This window comes from Mobula hypostoma, chromosome 4 (assembly GCF_963921235.1).
Source record: "Mobula hypostoma chromosome 4, sMobHyp1.1, whole genome shotgun sequence".
Lineage (NCBI taxonomy): Eukaryota > Metazoa > Chordata > Chondrichthyes > Myliobatiformes > Myliobatidae > Mobula > Mobula hypostoma.
In genome coordinates, this window is record NC_086100.1 from 13,120,759 (window position 1) to 13,140,601 (window position 19,843).

At 43.3% G+C, this 19,843-nt stretch overlaps 1 protein-coding gene across 1 annotated transcript in view; it reads right to left on the reverse strand.

Moving 5' to 3' along the window:
• Positions 1–19,843, reverse strand: part of LOC134345131 (rho guanine nucleotide exchange factor 26-like) — a 235,424-nt gene that overhangs the window by 118,185 nt on the left and 97,396 nt on the right. Inside the window, exon 5 of the mRNA XM_063045315.1 lies at positions 17,392–17,448. Coding sequence (XP_062901385.1) covers positions 17,392–17,448 — 57 coding nt within the window. The remainder of the gene's footprint in view (positions 1–17,391; positions 17,449–19,843) is intronic.

Below are 19,843 nucleotides of genomic sequence, written 5' to 3' on the forward strand. Positions count from 1 at the left end.
TAAGAACTGAAATAACAAATTTTAGAAAGCACCTTATGCATTCGAACATACTTAAATTAACACTACCTAGGACAGGAGGAGGAAGAGGAGTAACAGACATCAAAAGATTACACAATAGTCAGATAAAACTTGAGGATATATTTTCATCAACAAAACAGGATTCAGCACTCCATACAAACGTATACAATTCTGAGAAGTATAGACCACTAAACTTAAATGAAAGCACAACCCAGAGAAAGGAATAAATTACCACAATTGAAGAAAAAGTTAACCAATAGAAGAGCATGACCCTTCTTGGAAGACATCCCCATGATCTGAGCAGACTAGATATTGACAAGGAAGCATCGAACCCCTGGGCTCAGAGTTGGAAACCTCTTCCCAGAAACAGCAGGATTCCTTGTGGCAATACAGGACCCGGTGGTTAACACAAAAAAAATTATCAAAAATACATAATAAAAGACCAACAAATTCGAGATGATAAGTGCGGAAAATGCCAAGAGAAACCAGAAGCAATCCAACACATTACAGGATCCTGCAGCAGTTTAACTCAATCTGATTACAATCAAGTGGCAAACTTCATTCACCAAAATCTTGCTTTAAAATACAAACACTTAAAAGAGACCATATCTTAATCTAGATATAAGCCTAATCCAGTTTTAGAGTCAGAGTCCTACAAATTATATTATAACTGATCCATTATTGCAGATAGGACAACCCATGATAACTGTCTGGATATAATAATACAGGATAAACAAACAAGAACAACGTACTTAATAGATATAGCCATTTCAAAAACACATAGCTTACAGAAGTCAATAAGTGAAAACACCAGAAATTTGCAGAATTAAAATAGACTATGGAACATGAACAGGGTATACATTGTCCCGACAGTAACGTCTAAAACTGGTGTCATCCCACAGTCAGTACACAATAGCATTAAAGAATCAGACCTACACAGTAATATCTACGTAAATTTTCAGAAGGCCACAATACTAAACACTACTAGAATCATCGGAAAGTTCAGAGCGATTGAGAAATGAGTGTGTTTGGCTATGCCCATACCTGAGGTTTTACTAACATGGCTGAGAAAAAATAAAAGCAATAGTAGTACGAAAGGTTTCCTAGTAATCATAAGTGACTAGAAACAGAACAATTAGATTAGTTTCATAGCACGTTGAACATAATTTTTCAAAAATTTTTCAAAACTCGGTAGATTCTGGACTAGTTCCTGGGGATTGGAGGGTGGCTAATGTAACCCCAATTTTTAAAAAAGGAGGGAGACAGAAACCGGGGAATTATAGACCGGTTAGCCTAACGTCGGTTGGGGGGAAACTGCTAGAGTCAGTTATCAAGGATGTGATAACAGCACATTTGGAAAGCGGTGAAATGATCGGACAAAGTCAGCATGGATTTGTGAAAGGAAAATCATGTCTGACGAATCTCATAGAATTTTTTGAGGATGTAACTAGTAGAGTGGATAGGGGAGAACCAGTGGATGTGGTATATTTGGATTTTCAAAAGGCTTTTGACAAGGTCCCACACAGGAGATTAGTGTGCAAACTTAAAGCACACGGTATTGGGGGTAAGGTATCGGTGTGGGTGGAGAATTGGTTAGCAGACAGGAGCAAAGAGTGGGAATAAACGGGACCTTTTCAGAATGGCAGGCGGTGACTAGTGGGGTACCGCAAGGCTCAGTGCTGGGACCCCAGTTGTTTACAATATATATTAATGACTTGGATGAGGGAATTAAATGCAGCATCTCCAAGTTTGCAGATGACACAAAGCTGGGTGGCAGTGTTAGCTGTGAGGAGGATGGTAAGAGGATGCAGGGTGTCTTGGATAGGTTGGGTGAGTGGGCAAATTCATGGCAGATGCAATTTAATGTGGATAAATATGAAGTTATCCACTTTGGTGGCAAAAATAGGAAAACAGATTATTATCTGAATGGTGGCCGATTAGGAAAAGGGAAGATGCAACGAGACCTGGGTGTCATTATACATCAGTCATTGAAAGTGGGCATGCAGGTACAGCAGGCGGTGAAAAAGGCGAATGGTATGCTGGCATTTATAGCGAGAGGATTCGAGTACAGGAGCAGGGAGGTACTACTGCAGTTGTACACGGCCTTGGTGAGACCACACCTGGAGTATTGTGTGCAGTTTTGGTCCCCTAATCTGAGGAAAGACATCTTTGCCATAGAGGGAGTACAAAGAAGGTTCACCAGATTGATTCCTGGGATGGCAGGACTTTCATATGAAGAAAGACTGGATGAACTGGGCTTGTACTCGTTGGAATTTAGAAGATTGAGGGGGGTATGTGATTGAAACGTATAAGATCCTAAAGGGATTGGACAGGCTAGATGCAGGAAGATTGTTCCCGATGTTGGGGAAGTCCAGAACGAGGGGCCACAGTTTGAGGATAGAGGGGAAGCCTTTTAGGACCAAGATTAGGAAAAACTTCTTCACACAGAGAGTGGTGAATCTGTGGAATTCTCTGCCACAGGAAACAGTTGAGGCCAGTTCATTGGCTATATTTAAGAGGGAGTTAGATATGGCCCTTGTGGCTACGGGGGTCAGGGGGTATGGAGGGAAGGCTGGGGCGGGGTTCTGAGTTGGAGGATCAGCCATGATCATAATAAATGGCGGTGCAGGCTCGAAGGGCCGAATGGCCTACTCCTGCACCTATTTTCTATGTTTCTATATTACAGCTCAGTACAGACATCTTGGCCCATGATGTTATGACGACCTTTTAACCTACTCCACGATCAATTTAACCCGTCCCACCTACATAGTCAAGAACCCTCCATTTTTCTCTTATCTATGTGCCTATCTCTTAAGTGTCCCTAATGTTTCAGCCTCCACCACCTTCCATTCTCTGTGTAAAAACCTACATCTGACATATTCCCAAAACATTCCTACAATTACCTCAAAAAATCCTCTGGTATTAGTCATTTCCATCCTGGGAAAAATGAGCTGGTTGTCCAGTTTGAAATCAACCGTTCTTGCTAGATCCCCCTCCCACCCTTCTTTATCTATTACCTCAGTCACTGCACTGTAAACACTTTAAACCACTTTTTATAATGCTGTTTACACTGTAAATACATGCTGGTTTTATGTAGTTATGCACATTTTATTCCACATCTGCAGTTTGACCTCTGTTTATTTCTTTATATAATTGTTGAAGGATGTCTTTTTGTTGCCTGTCACGACACCGCACCACAGCAAATTTCTAATACATGTCAGCACTTCTGACCAATAAAGATAAACCTTCATCCTTGAGTAATAGGGTGATTTTTCAATTAAGTGCTTGGAGTCATAGTGTCATACATCATACATACAGGCCAATCTGACCGCGCCAATCTAAGATGGTTCCATTTGTCTTTCCTTTCTATGTATCCATCCAAACACCTTTTAAATGTTTTTAATGTACCTACCTCAATCACTTCCTTGGGTAAGTTGCCCCTCAGGTTCATATTAATCTCTCCCCTCTCATCTAAACACTGTGCCCATGATTCTCTGACCCTGGGGAACAGATGGTCACGCCCTATCTACGGCCCTCATGATTTTACATCCATCAATAAGACCACCCCTCATTCTCCTACACTCTGAGGAATAAAGTCCCAGTCTGCTCAACGTCTCTCCACAACTCAGTCCCTCAGTCATCCTCTTAAATCTTTTCTGCTTAATGGCATCTTTGCGATCACACGGTAAATGTCAATGGCTAGTCCTGGGGTTGATACTGAAGATCAAAGAGCGAAGGTTGGTTGGAAGTCCAGAATTAGAGGCCGATAGCCTACGTCTACATGTCTGAATTCCACTGGAAAGTCAGAAGCCCATTATCTGTGAATCCACAAGACTGCTGGAGGTTGGAGGGGCTGGAGACCCAGAGGCCTGATCTGGGCTTGGAGGACTGTCTGTGTATGTGAATGAGTGGGTGTTCAAAAGGGGCTTGTTTTTGCTGCTGTTGTTTTTTTTTGCCGCTTGTGTTACGTGTTGTTCTGCTGAACATTGTGGGTATGCTAGGTTGGCGCCAGAATGTGTGGCAACACTTGCGGTCTGTCCCCAGCACATCCTTAGGTTGTGCCGGTTGTTAACGCAAATTATCCATTTGACTGCATGCTTCGATGTGCATGTGGAGTAAATAAATCTGAACCTAAATCACAACTGAACACTATTCCAAGCTCAGCTTTACCAGCGCCTTGTACAAATGCAACACGGTAGCATGTTGTTGGCACAACTTTATAATTCGGTACAAGAGGTACCTAATAATGTGGCCACTGAGTGTACAGTGAAATTGTCCCAATTTCATTCAGCATTAGGCTTTCTGGTGGTTTTCCACACATGATTATAAGATCACTGGTTAAGTATATAAATAGTGTAAATTACGGACATCTCTTTTTAATAACGAGTTCATAAAAGCCATCTAGATTCTTCTCACCTGGCTGCTGGGAGCAGGGTAGTTGGAGAAGTAGTGTGAGATTGAAAGCACTTCTGGGGTTTTTCCCTTTAATAACTGTAGTCTAAATAAAGGTGAATTTGATCCTTGGTTCAGAACCATAAACCATTCTATCCAAAGAAAGCCGTGGCCAACAGGAAGACAATTCTGCTTTGATGAATGGTTTCCATCACAAAATTATAACAAAATGTCAATGTGAATTATAGGGTTCTTATTATTCATAGACGGCTGCTGCAAGAAAAACAGACAACCTTTTCTTCATCATAAAGAAGGCGCACCAACAGCAATACTTCATTAGAAGTTTGGTGGAGATTTAGTATGTCACCGAAGGCGCTAGCAAATTTCTACAGCCGTACCGCAAAGAGCATTCTGACTGGCGTCATCGCTGCCTGTCCTGGAGGTGCCAATGCCGCAGAGGGTCGTAAGCTCAGTCAGCTCCATCTTGGACACAAACCTCCCCAACATCGAGGATATCTTCAAAAGATGCTACTTCTAGAAAGCTACATCCACCATTAAGGACTTTCACTACACACATGCCCTCTACTCATTACTACCAACAAGGAGGAGGTAGAGGAGCCTGAAGACCTACACTCAAGGTTCTAATCCTCAGCCAGAGTTCTCAATGGTCCACGATCCTATGACTCTCAGTATTTTGCTCTCCTTATGCTCTAGTTATTCATCTATTTTATCGTGAATTGTAGTATGATTTGATGCCTTGCACTGTACTGCTGCCACAAAACAACAAATTTCATTACATAAGCCAGTGACAATAAACCTGATTCTGATTCCTATTTTCAATTCCAGCACCCATTATCAGGGACCCCCCCACCGCACAGGACATGCTCTCCATGCTCTCTTCTCACTGCTGCCATCCGGACGAAGGTACAGAAGTCTACTTCTCACACCACCAGGTTCAGGAATGGTTATTACCCCTCAGCTATCAGGCTCCTGAACCAAAGGGGATAACAACTTTACAAGCCCCATCATTGAAATGTTCCCACAACCTACGGACTCACTTTCAAGAACTCTTCATCTCATGTTCTCAATATTTATTGCTTATTTATTTATTATTATTAATTGGGTTTTTTTTTGCATTTGCACAGTTTGCTGTCTTTTGCACAATGGTTGAATGCTGAAGTTGCTACTGCCATCAGGAAGAAGGTAAAGTCTTTCATTAATTCTATTATAGTTATTATTCTATATTGGATTTATTGAGTATGCCCACAAGAAAATAAATCCTAGGATTGTACATGGTGACATATATGTACTTTGATGATAAATTGGGCTTGTTTTCTTGTTTTGTTTTGTTGTTGTCTTGTTGCTGTTTTTGTTGTTTGTGTTATTCTGCTGAACACCGTGGGAGAGCTATGTTGATACCAGAATTTGTGACGATACTCGCCAACTGGCCCCAGCACATCCTGCGGTTGTGTTGGCTGTGAATGCATTTCACTGTATGTGCCAATGTACATGTGAAATATATATGATTCTGAACATGAATCTGAATCTGACAGATTCCTTACTGCCGTCAGGAATGACTTGCGGGTGTCAGGATGTGAGTCCTTTCTGTAGATACCTAGTCACAGAGTGATCGGGTCATCTGGTACAAAACCAGGCTCTTTGGCCACTGAATCCGCAATACATCAAGCACACATTTACACAGCGAAATGATCTGGAGTCAGGGAGTCAGGGTGCCATACAGCACAGAAATATAGAACAGTACAGCACAATTCAGGATCCCTGACCTATCATATTATGCCAACCCTTAAACCAACCCCAAGATCAATCTAACACTTCCTTCCCACGTAGTCCTCCATTTTTCATTCATGTGCCTATCTAAATATCTCTTAAATATCCCTAATGGATCTGCCTCTACTACCATGCATTCACCACTCTCTGTGTAAAAAACTACTTCTGACATCTCCCCCATACTTTCCTCCAATCACCTTAAAAGTATCTTGTTTTGTATTGAAAAAGTCTCTGGCTGTCCACTCTTTCTCTTCCTCTTATTATCTTGTGCACCTCTATCATGCCACATCTCATCCCCCTTCATTTCAAAGGGAAAAGCCCCAGCTCGCTCATCTTTTCCTCATAAGACATGCTCTTTATTCCAGGCAGCACCTTGGCAAATCTCCTCTGCACCCTCTCTTAAGGCTTCTATATTCTTCTTATAATGAAGCAACCAGAACTCCAAGTGTGGTTCTACAGAGCTTCAAAAAAACAAAGCCACCTTGTCCCACTGTGTCTATGCCAACCCCCATGCACCGATCTACACTTATCCCATTTCATTCTGTCCTTCTACCGCTCAGCTGCGTATCTTTGAGATGTGGGGGGCAAACCCACATGGTCACCAGAGAGCGTGCAAACTCCACATGGGTAGGACTTGTGGTAATAGAATTGAAACCTAGCCTCTGGAATTGAGTGGAAAATACTCTACTGTACAATGTCTAAATTTTCAAGGATGGGCTTGAATGATACAAGCTTAAGAACCACCCTTACTAGGAATCCATCAATCATGGGAAATATTCCAACTTCTCATCCCAAGTGGATAGGTGTTTGAACGAGTTAAGCGAAAGGGTAGTACTTTTGTACACAGATCCATTCAGAGGGAGGGAGGGAGGGAGGGAGGGGTGTGTGTGTGTGTGTGTGTGTGTGTGTGTGTATATGCGCGCAGCCCCATATCTCTAAGGACTTCACAGACCCCTTCCTGTTTAATCTCTTGTTGGCAGTCATGGTCTTTCCATGACCATGATTATTCTTTACAAATTTTTCTACAGAAGTGGTTTGCCATTGTCTTGTTCTGGGCAGTGTCTTCACAAGATGGATGACCCCAGTCATCATCGATACTCTTCAGAGATTGTCTGCCTGGCATCAGTGGTTGCATAACCAGAACTTGTGATAGGTATCAGCTGCTCATATAACCATCTACCATCTGCCCTCATGGCTTCACGTGACCCTGATCCAGGAGTGGCGGGGGGCGGGGGGGGGGTTAGGTAGGTGTCCAAGATTGACTGCAGGCTAGTGGAAGGAAGGAGCACCTTACACCTCATTTGGTAAAGACGCATCTCCAACCTGCCACCCTGTAATCTCAAACAAAAGAAAATCTGAAGATGCTGGAAATCTGAGCAACACACACAAAATGCTGGAGGAACTCAGCAAGCCAGTCAGCAACTAGGAAAAGAGTACAGATGACATTTCGGGCTGAAACCCTTTGGCAGGACTGTACTCTTTCCCTAGATGCTGTCCGGCCTGCTGATTTCCTCCACCATTTTGTGTGTGTTACCCTGTAATCTCAGGTAGCTACATAATAATTGTCCCTCAGAAAGTTGGATACCAACTGTCTGGGGGTCATGTAACTAGTTTACATGAGAGAATCTTGTTCATTATTTCAATTAATCAGAAAAATTACTCCATCGATTCTACACTGCTGCCCACAGAATTGAGAAAGAGCTATCTATCAATCTTTTCCACATCTAGACTGGGTGAGAATAACCTACATAGCCTCTAAACTACAACAGTCCATGGCTGGACAACCCTGGAGCAACACTTACAACATGTTGGAGGAACTCAGCAGGTTGGGCAGCATCTATGGAAAGGAATGAAGAGTTGATGTTTCAGGCTGAGACCCTTCATCAGGGTGGAAAGAAAGGGGAAGTAGGTGGGGGAAGGGAAGGGGTGATAGGTGAAGCCAGCTGAGGGGGAAGGTAGATGGTTGGGGGAGGGAGAATGAATTGAGAAGCTGGGAGATTTTAGGTGGAAAAGCTAAAGGGGAAAAAAGTAAACACAAGAAGGAAATTGTTAGGAGAGGAGAATGGACCATGGGAGAAAAGGAAGGAGGAGGGGCACCAGAATGAGGTGTTAGGCAGGTGAGGAGAAAAGAGGAAAGAGGGGAGCCAGAATGGGGCATGGAAGAACTGAGGTAGAAGAGGGGGAAGAGGTAGAAATTACCAGGAATTAGAGAAATCAATGTTCATGCCATCAAGTTGGATGCTAACCAGATGGAATATGAGGTGTTGCTCCTCCCACCTGACAACGACGTCTAAGGATGGGAATGGGGATTGGAATTAAAATAGCTGGCCACCGGGAAATCCTGCGGATGGAGCAAAGGTGCTCAACAAAGCAGTCCCCCAATCTACAATGGGTGTCACCAAGGTAGAGAAGGATGCACAGGGAGCTTCCAGATAGAGGAAATTTGAATTGTTTTGTCTGGAGTGTCAGAGTCTGAGCCGAGATCTTTTAAAAAGTTTTATAAGATTATGAGAGGCATAGATAGAGAGTCAGACTCTTTATCCCGGGGTAGAAATATCCAGTACTAGAGGACATGCATTTAAGGTGAGGGGGAAATTTAAAGGAAATGTGCAAGGTAAGTTTTTTTTAACAGAGAGAGTGGACGGTTGCTTGAAATGGCCGATGGGAAGAGGTATTATAGTGGCATTTAAGAGACTGTATACAAGCACACATATACAGCATATTACTTCAATGTCAACTTCTCAGCCTGAGACCACAAGAAACAGCAGAAAGCTGTGTGGACACAGCTCAGCATATTGCGAGAACCAGTCATCCCTCCATGGAGTCTTTGTGTCTCTTGGTAAGGCAACCAACATAGTCAAAGATCTCACCCACTCCAGCCATCCTCTCTTTCCCACACCACCCATCATGCAGAAGATACAAAAGCCTGAAAGCATGTACCACCAGGCTCGAGGACAGCTTCTGCCCCACAGTTATTGAATTAATAATGGTTCCTAGTACAGTAAGAATGGATTCCTGACCTCACAATCTACTTTTTATGGCCTTGCACTGCACTTTCTCTGTAACTGACGTATAACACTTTATTCTACATTCTTTTATTGCTCTTTGTCTACACCACCTCAGTTCTCTGATGCAATGTATGGATGGCATGCAAGACAAAGTTTTTCACACACAAAATGCTGGAGGAATTCAGCAGGTCAGGCTGATGATGGAGATGAATAAATAGTCAACATTTTGGTAAAGATGAACTCTTGATCTCTGAACGTACTTTGTTTTAACGATTTCTCCTTATTTATCACCTCTACCTCTCCTACCTATTACCACTCCCACCCAGCCACCATCCCCCTCACCTGGCTTCACCCATCACCTGTCAGCTCGTACTCCTTCCCCTGCCCCCTTCCTTTCTAGTCGTGATGAAGCGTCTCACCCCAAAATGTCGACTTTTTATTCCTCCCCATAGATGCTGCCTCACCTGCTGAGTTCCTCCAATATTTGTGAGAGTTACTTTGGATTTCCAGCATCTGCAGAATCTCTTGTGATTTAAGTTTTTCACTTAACCTTGGTCCATGTGACAATAACAAATCAGCTTACATGAATATTCGTAGGTCACACACCAAGGCACAGAATATTTAGTTTGACTTGGCATCGTGTTCAGCAGAGGTTTCACGGGCTGAAGGGTCTGTTCCTGTGCTGTACTATTCCATGGTCTACCTGTCTAGAACAGACCCAGCACAGAGGATAAAGCAACAATTGAGAAAGCTGGATATCAGAGACTCAAAGTTATGTGTTTTGTCTTGAGCACGGTACAATCAGCGCACAGCATGTCTCCAATTCTGAATGCCAAAAAGGTTACTTCCATAAAGAAATCTATCTAATCTACATTTGAGTAAGTCAACTGTAATTGCATCCAGCCTCTCCCACACAAGGCTGCTCCTTGGCTTGGCTGCTTGCTCAACGAAATATTGTTTCCACAAGTTGGTTATGAAGGTACTTCTCCTCCAGGGCGGGCTGCTTCCTCTGCATGTACTGCACAGGGCGATGCAATAGACAATTGGTGCAGCAGTAGGCCATTCGGGCCTTTGGGCCAGCACCGCCATTCACTGTGATCATGGCTGATCATCCACAATCAGGACCCCGTTCCTGCCTTCTCCCCATATCCCTTGACTCCGCTATCTTTAAGAGGTCTATCTAACTCTTTCTTGAAAGCATCCAGAGAATTGGCCTCCACTGCCTTCTGGGGCAGAGCATTCCACAGATCCACAACTCTTCCTCATCTCTGTTCTAAATAGCCTACCCCTTATTCTTAAACTGTGGCCTCTAGTTCTGGGCTCCCCCAACATCGGGAACATGTTTCCTGCCTCTAGCGTGTCCAATCCCTTAATAATCTTGTCGTGTCTGACACTGAACAGGGCTTTCAGGTTTGAGACATGGCAGCTGTTTTGCACCTCTGCTTTCCTTCTGTAGATATGGTTGGAATGGTGAGTGGAGGATAGAGCACTATACGCAGGGCCAGCAATCACCAATCGGGGTTCAATTCCCACCACTGTCTGTAAGGAGTTTGTATGTTTTCCCTGCGGCTGCATGGGTTTCCTCCAACATTTCATGCTTGATGACTCTGGGCCTGTACTCACAAGGGGGGAGCCTCACTGAAACCTATCGACTATTGAGAGGTCTAGGTATAATGGACATGGAAAGGAGTTTTCCAATAATGGGGGACTCTACACCCAGAAGGCACAGCCTCAGAATACAGAGATGAGGAGGTATTTCTTCAGACAGAGGATAGTGAATCTGTGGAATTCATTGCCACAGATGGCTGTGGAGGCCAAGTCATTGGGTCTATTTAAAGCAAGGGTTGATAGGATCTTGATTAGTAAGGGTGTCAATGGTTACAGGGAGAAGGCGGGAGATTGGGGTTGATTAGCTCAATAAATCAGCCATGATGGAATGGCAGAGCAGACTCAATGGGCCGAATGCCTAATTCTTCTGCTGTATCTTATGGACGTATGGGTTAAGGTTAGGGTGTGTAAGTTGTGCGCATGGTATGGACATATGGGTTAAGGTTAGGGTTTGTAAGTGTGGGTATGGTATGGACGTATGGGTTTAGGTTAGGATTTGTAAGTGTGGGTATGGTATGGACGTATGGGTTTAGGTTAGGGTTTGTAAATGTGGGTATGGTATGGACATATGGGTTTAGGTTAGGGTTTGTAAATTGGGTGTGGTATGGACGTATGGGTTTAGGTTAGGGTTTGTAAGTTGTGGGCATGGTATGGAAATATGGGTTTAGGTTAGGGTTTGTAAGTGTGGGTATGGTATGGACGTACGGGTTTAGGTTAGGGTTTGTAAGTGTGGGTATGGTATGGACGTACGGGTTTAGGTTAGGGTTTGTAAGTGTGGGTATGGTATGGACGTACGGGTTTAGGTTAGGGTTTGTAAGTGTGGGTATGGTATGGACGTATGGGTTTAGGTTAGGGTTTGTAAGTGTGGGTATAGTATGGACGTACGGGTTTAGGTTAGGGTTTGTAAGTGTGAGTATGGTATGGACGTATGGGTTTAGGTTAGGGTTTGTAAATGTGGGTGTGGTATGGACGTATGGGTTTAGGTTAGGATTTGTAAGTTGTGGGCATGGTATGGACGTATGGGTTTAGGTTAGGGTTTGTAAGTGTGGGTATGGTATGGACGTACGGGTTTAGGTTAGGGTTTGTAAGTGTGGGTATGGTATGGACGTACGGGTTTAGGTTAGGGTTTGTAGGTGTGGGTATGGTATGGACGTACGGGTTTAGGTTAGGGTTTGTAAATGTGAGTATGGTATGGACGTATGGGTTTAGGTTAGGGTTTGGAAGTGTGGGTATGGTATGGACGTACGGGTTTAGGTTAGGGTTTGTAAATGTGAGTATGGTATGGACGTATGGGTTTAGGTTAGGGTTTGGAAGTGTGGGTATGGTATGTTGATGTCAGAAGCACTGCAACACTTGCAGGCTTTCCCCAGCACATTCTCAGACTACAATGCTCGTCAACGGATTTCACAATATGTTTCGATGTACATAGGACAAATAAAGCTCATCTTTAATCCTTAACCATATGTTGGGAACCCATGTAAGACTAAACAGAGCTGGAGAAACTCAGCCAACTGATCTATCTCGCTCCTGTACACCTCCTTGACACCATCTGAAATGCTGCAAACGGTAGTGTCCTCTGCAAATTTATAGATGGTGCTTGAGCTGCGGCCAGCCACAAAATTGTGGGTGCAGAGAGAGTAGATGTTACTTCCGATTTGTAGTATGTAGTCTCCCAGTGAGGAAGTCAAGGATCCAGCTGTAGAGGGAGGTACAGAAGCCCTGGTTCTGGAGCTTTTTTTAGTAGAACTGTGGGTATGATTGTGTTCAACACTGAGCTGTAGTCAAAACAACAGCAGCCTTAAGCAAATATTACTGTTGTGCAGGTGATCCAGCACTGAGCGGAGGCCAGTCAGGTTATATCTGCTATAAACCTATTGTGGCAAAAGGCAAATTGCAGTGAGTCTAGGTCCTTGTTTAGACAAAAGCCGATTCCAGCCAACCTACAGAGCCCTACCGGATACACCATCAGGGCCCGACTCCTTGCAAGGGTTCACCCTCTTGAAAGATGTTCTGATGTCAGCCGAGACAGAGATCACAGGGTCATCAGATGACACAGGGGTTCGTACATGTGTAGTTTGATTCTCCCTTTCAAAGTGTGTATAAAAGGCACTGAGCTCATCTGGGAGTGAAGCATCACAGCCACTCATCACGTTAGGTTTCACTTTGTAAAAATTAATGGCCTGTAAACTCTGCCACAGCTGACAGGTATCCAATCCTTCTCTAACTTCAATTGGAATTGTTGTTTCACTCTTAAAATAGCCTTCCATAGGTCGTACCTGGACTTCTTGTCTTGTTCTGGATCACTGGTCTTGAATGCCACAGATATAGCCCTGAGCAGGCTACAAATCTCCTGGGTAATTCATGGCTTCTGGTTTGGGTATGTCCAGTACGTCCCTCATCCACATAGGTCATGATGAAGTTGGCAACAATGGTGGCATATTTATTCAGATTCAAAGATGAACCTCTGAATATTATCCAGTCTACCAATTTAAAGCAGTCCTCTGATGTTCCTCCGCTTCTCCTGACTATACCTTCTTGGTCTTCACCACTGGTGCTGCTGTCTTTAGACTCTGCCTAAAAGTCCAGCCAGGTGATTATACTTTCCAAAGTGTGGGTGGAGGATGGTTGATGGTTGTGTAACAGAGGTCAAGTGAGTTGGCTCCTTTGGTTCCACAGGTGATAAGTTGTTCATAGACTTCTTCAAGCTGGCCTGGTTGAAATCTCCCACAATGATAGGGAAGGTATTAGGGCGTGCTGTTTTGTGACTGGTGACTACAGAGCTTTGCTCCTCCAGTGCCTACCTGACATTGGCCTGAGGTGGAATGTACACCACTACCAGAATGATGGTGGAAAACTCCCTTGCATTTAGATGACATTTGACCACTTTCTGTTCCAGGTCAGGTGAGCAGGATTGAGACAGAACGCCATGTTTATGCAGCATGATGAATCAATCACAAAGCATACTCACCTTTAAGGACAGAGCTGTGCTGTCTTTGTGGAGAATGGGCTGTAGTGGTGCATCCGAATTTGCTGGTGTGAGCCATATTTCCATAAAGCAGAGTACACAGCAGTCCCTGATGTCCTTCTGGTACAGAAATCTTGCTCTGAGGTCTTCAATTTTACATTCTAGAAACTGTACATTCACCAGTAGGATAGTTGGGAGTGGAAGACTAAGGTACGTGACGTCCCCACTTCCACTTTCTTAAAGGGGAACTTCACTTGCGGTCCAAGTCTGTTATCCGAGGTTCATTGATTTTGAGTATCGATAGATTTTTAAAATATCTTAAAGTGACATTGCTTACTGAAGTACCCATGGTTGTGAAGGTGGATTTCATCTGTTGTAGACCTAAATAAAAATCTTAAACATCTGGAAGTGATTTTAAACATCTTAAAGCGATGCTGCTTACTGAAATACCTATGGTTGTGATTGTGGATTTCATCTGTTGTAGTCCCAAATGGGAATGTGCAGTATGATGACTCCCATTGGAGCTGCATGCAGAGTTGACACTTCATGGCACCATTTTACCAGGTGATAAACCATCTTACTGGGTTACTGGGATAAGCTTGTCCCACATACTGTTTCTGCACAGCTCATTACATAGTGCATTGAGCTAGAATAAGGTTAAACATAACCATGCAGAATAAAGTGCAAGAAATACCGAAAAAGTGCAGTGCAGGTAAACAATAAAATCACTATCATAGAAACATAGAAAACCTACAGCACAATACAGGCCCTTCGGCCCACAATGCTGTGCCGAACATGTACTCAATGAGATAGAACTAGCTTTTGAACTGGGGGGGGGGATAAGTTTACTTGCCCCCCCCCCCAACCACTGAGCTGTTCCCACAGCCTATGGACTTACTTTCAAGGTCTCATGTTGTCGATATTTATTACTTTTTTATGCATTATGACTATTTCTTTGCTCTTTTCAATTCCCACAGTTTGTTATCTTTTGCACATTGGTTGTTTGTTGGGTGCGGTCTTTCATTGATTCTATTATGGTTCTTGGATTTATTCAATATGCCTGCAACAGAATGAATCTCAGGATAGTATATGGTTACATACATGTACCTTGATGATAAATTCACTTTGAACTTTGTGAGGCCAGAGTCCATCTTGGCATAACCAGTGTGTAGTCTGATATAAAGTTCAAGGTACATTCAAAGAATATGTATTATCAAAGTATATTTACCTCTTACAGCAGCCAAAAAACAAAGAAACCCAATAGATCCCAGTAAGAAAAAGACCATCAAACACTAAATGTGCAGAAAAAAGACAAACTATGCAAACAAAAAAAAACAATTAACATTCAGAACTGAAGTTCATGGAAGTGAGTGCACAGCCATGAAGCCAGTCACAGCCGATCTAGGAGCCGATTGGTTGCAGGTCACAGCCTCAATTCAGCACAGAGAAGAGTTAATCTGATGCTTCAAAATGTTCTCAGACCCGGGACCTGCCGGTTTGATTCGGCCCGTACCCGACCCTTCCAATTCGGCCCGGCGCTTAAATAAGTCAAACCTCGGCTTGTTCCTTGCTCTTGGTCTCGGGCCTCACTGCTTTGACTCTGCCTTGCTTCAGTTTTGCCTCTTTGAATCAGCTCCAAGTCCGCTCCAGCAACCAAACATTGGCTCGTTCCCCATTCTTGGGCGCTGCCACTGAAAAGCAGCATCCATCACCAAGGACCCCTACCATGCAAGCCATGCACTTTTGTCGCTGCTGCCACAAGGAAGGAGATACAGAAGCTTCAAGACCCACACCACCAGGGTCAGGAATCCTCAATCCTTTGGCTCTTGAACCAGAGTGGCTATCTTCACCAACAATGAAATGATTCCACAACCTATGGACTCTATAACTCATGTTCTTGATATTTATTGCTTTTTTATTTATTATCATTATTACATTTTTTTCTTTATTGTATTTGCAGAGAATGTTGTCATTTGCATATTGGTTATTTGTCTGTCTTTGTTATGTCCTGTTTTTCAATGATTCTGTTGTGTTTCTTTGTTTGTTCAATGATTCTATTGTGTTATTTACTATGAATGCCCACAAGAAAATGAATCTCATGGTTGTATAGGGTGACATATATATACTTCGATAATAAATTTACTTCGAACTTTGATCCCTTCATTGGAGAAAGATGTTTCTTCTAAAATTCCTCAGAGGATCTCCTGGTGAACATCTGAAGTTAACAAGCACTTCCAGTCTGCCCACATCTCCTCGGTAAACACTAAAGCAAAATAACAAATTGCTAATACGGGGTGGGGGGGCATAATTTTAAGGTAATTAGAGGAAAGTACAGCGGGGGATGTCAAAGGTAGGTCTTTTTTACACAGAGTGAGGAGTGCTGGTAGATGCAGATACGTTAGGGGAATTTAGATAGGCACATGGTTGAAAGAATAATGGAGGACTATGTGGGAGGGAAGGGTGAGATTGATCTTACAGTGGGTGAAAACGTCGGCACCCCATTGTGGATCAAAGGGCCTGAACTGGGCTGTAATGCTCAATGTTCTAGGTTCTACAATATGTTCTATTCCTGTTGTACAAAGTACATTTATTATCCGAAGTATGTATACTATATAGAACCTTCAGATTTGTCTTCTTGCAGGCAGCCACAAAACAAAGAAACACAATACAACCCATTAAAAACCCCCATACGACAAAGACCTTCAAACACCCAATGTATGAAAAAAATGAACAAATTATGCGAACAATAAAAAAGCAAAGTATCACACAGAACATGAGCTGCAGAATCCCTGAAAGGGAGCATTAATCTAACTACTTCTTAATGGCCCCATTCTTATCCCTACCTCGTATTTATCTTATAACAACTCTATTTTATTTCATACTTCCAGCATAGTTCACTTCTGAATTCATTTGAAGCATTTTGCTACACATTTCACAATTACGGTTTATGTTCATTGGTATATTAATTTTATTATTTGTCTTTATCATCCTATCTTTTATTTTTGCTCTCTCCTGATATCGTTGTAGTATCTCTAATCGGGGACTCTCTACATTTATAATCATCCTTATTTCTTTATTCCTTCTTGGAGGCTCAAGACCATTCATTATGTTTGTTCTTTGTTCATTTAACCAATTTCCCCTGGGACCAGTAAAGTATGACTATGACGATTAATTTAGTTTCGAGATGCAGCACGGCCACAGGCCCTTCTGCCCACAAAGCTCATGCTGTCTAATTACACCCATGTGACCAATTAACCCTTGCATCTTAGGAATGTTGGAGGAAACCCACATGGCCATGAAAGAAATGTACAAATTCTTTACAGACAGCAGCGGGAACAGAACCTGCGTCACTGTCACTAATGGCATTACTCTAATCCCAATGCTGCCATGCCGCCTTTTAGCAGAATGATTCCCCTGTACACCAGTTCAAATGTTTCCCATGATTGTCCATTTCACCTTTCTGATTTACTGCCTTAATATCAGCTTTTCTCCATTCTTTTAGCCTGGTTTTCATAACCCTTAAATCTCCATCTTAATATATACTATTTTGTGATCGTTATTGCCTTGATGTTCCATGTGGGAGGCAACTATCAACCAAAGAGTGAAATGTACCTCCTGTCGTTTCCTCTCTTCTTGGCTGACGGTCTGTAAAATCCCACTCTTCCTCACCTGAAAGACAAACGTTGCAAGGTTTATTTCCAAATATTCTATTAGTCATAGAGTCACAGAACATTGCAGCACAGAAACAGGCCCATCGACCCAACTAGTCCATGCCAAACTATTATTTAGTCATGTCCCATCGACCTGCACTGGGTCTATAGTCCTCCATACCCCTTCCAACCATGTACTTATCTAAATTTCTCTTAAATGTTGAAATAAGCCTGAATCCACCACTTCTGCTGGCAGCTTGTTGCACCCCTCTCACCATCCTCTGAGTGAAGAATATCCCCTTCATGTGCCCCTTAAACAGTTCACTTTTCACCCTTAATCTATGACCTCTCATTCTAGTCTCACCCAACCTCAATGGAAAAAGCCTGCTTGTGTTTACCTGATTTTTCTCCTCACAATTTTGTATACCTCTATGAAATCTCCTCTCATTCTCCTACACTCCCATAAATAATGTCCTAAGCTATTTAATCTTTCCCTATAAATCCTCAAGTTCCAGCAACACACATAAATTTTCTCTGCACTCTTTCAATCTTATTGACGTCATTCCTGCAGACAGATGACCAGAACTTTCCACAATACCCCAAATTAGGCCTTGCCAACATCTTATACAACTTCAACAAAACATTCCAACTCTTGCATTCAATACTTTGATGTATGACGACCAATGTGCCGAAAGCTCTCTTTACAACCCTCTCTCTCTCTTTAAGCTCTCTTTACAACCCTATCTACCTGTGATGCCATTTTCATTTTTCTGAACTATACCATTAGAAAGTTAAGCACTTCCCACATTATCTACATTAATAATAGGGACGGGAGTTGATGACAGCATGATTTTTAGGGAAGAAGCAAATTAAATCTTAGCAAAGTTTTGTGGGCAGCATTCCAGGCAATGAACTCCAGGTCAAAGGACTGCTGCCAGTAAAGGGTGATAAACCTATCTGCATGGCTATCATTGAAGAGGAGGTACAGGAGCCTGAAGACTCACCCTCTAAGTTTTAGCAACAACTTCTTCACTCTACCATCAAATTTTTGATTGCCCTTCACCAACACCATCTTTGTATTGCTTTGGATTTCCAACATCTGCAGAATCTTCTATGCCCAGTTTAGTGATTTAGAAGATGGAACATGGACGGGTACAACTGAGGAAAAGGCCCTTCGGTTCAAAATGGGTATGGTCTATTAATTAAACTAGTAATTAAATACTAGTTACTAAGCTAGTCCCTTCTGCCTTCTCAATGTCTATTCATCTCCATACCTTGCACATTCATATGTCTGAGGGAGAGAGGAAGAGGAGAGCCATCCGCAGTACCACCGATGCGGCAGAGAGGGCCTCAAGATGGCTGTGGCTCAAAAGAGGGAAGCCATGGAGTCATAAGTAGCTAGCCATCTGGACACAAGCTGGGGTCTGATCAGCCCCGGCTGGGTCAGCTGGAGGAGGTTGTATGATGTTGAAAGACCCGAAACACCTGATGATTCCAGGAACATCACTGAAGATGTGTCCAGAAGCATCAATAGATGTATGGACACAGCTTACACCCTGAATTCATCAGTGACAACCAGGAAAGACTGGGTGACAACCGCGAAAAGAGTGGTGACGACTGGAGAGTCAGTGACAGCCCGGAGAGACGGCAACCAGGGCAGAACGGGCTGGCAACCCAATCTGTGTCCTCTGAGAGGAGGACCCCCACAAAAGCTACGATGAATTAAGGGAAAGATACGCCCAGGGGTGCCCGAGATGGGAGGAGGAGGAGCACCCAGTCAGATGGACATAATGACATCAGACCCAGGCAATGAACAAACGACAATGGAAGCAGTGTGCATGTGGCAAAATCTGCAAGAACGATCGCGGCTTGAAGATCCACCAAGTGAGGATCAAGTACTTGGCGGGAGCAGGAGCAGCACAACGCGCAGGTAACCAAACTGGTGAGATGAAGGAGGGGCCAGACCCGGAGTCCCCCATAGTGCCCGGAACGTCCAAGTGTTGCAAACTAATCCCTCTAACATGAAGTCTAACAGGAGGCGGATCAAATAGCCTGCAGCTAACATGACTTCACTGTGGAAGCAGTTTGATGAAGATGTTAACCAAATTCTGGAGGCAACGGCGAAGGGAGAGGTTGATAGGAAGCTCCATCCATGACAACAATTATTGTCAGTATCACAGCTGAACGGTTCGGAGAAGAGGAGAAGGAAGGCTCCAAAACACCTTACTCAAAGAACCAAACAGCATTGAGGACCCACAACATCAGGCAGGAGCAGCAAATGTCAGCAGGCTGGATGGAGAGCGAGGTGCCTCCCAGTGGAGGTTGGTTGTAGGGGATTTGCAGCCTGTTCCTTAGTTCGAGCCTTCAGCAATTTGGGCATCGAGGGACAGAGGAAGAGGAGAGCCATCCGCAGT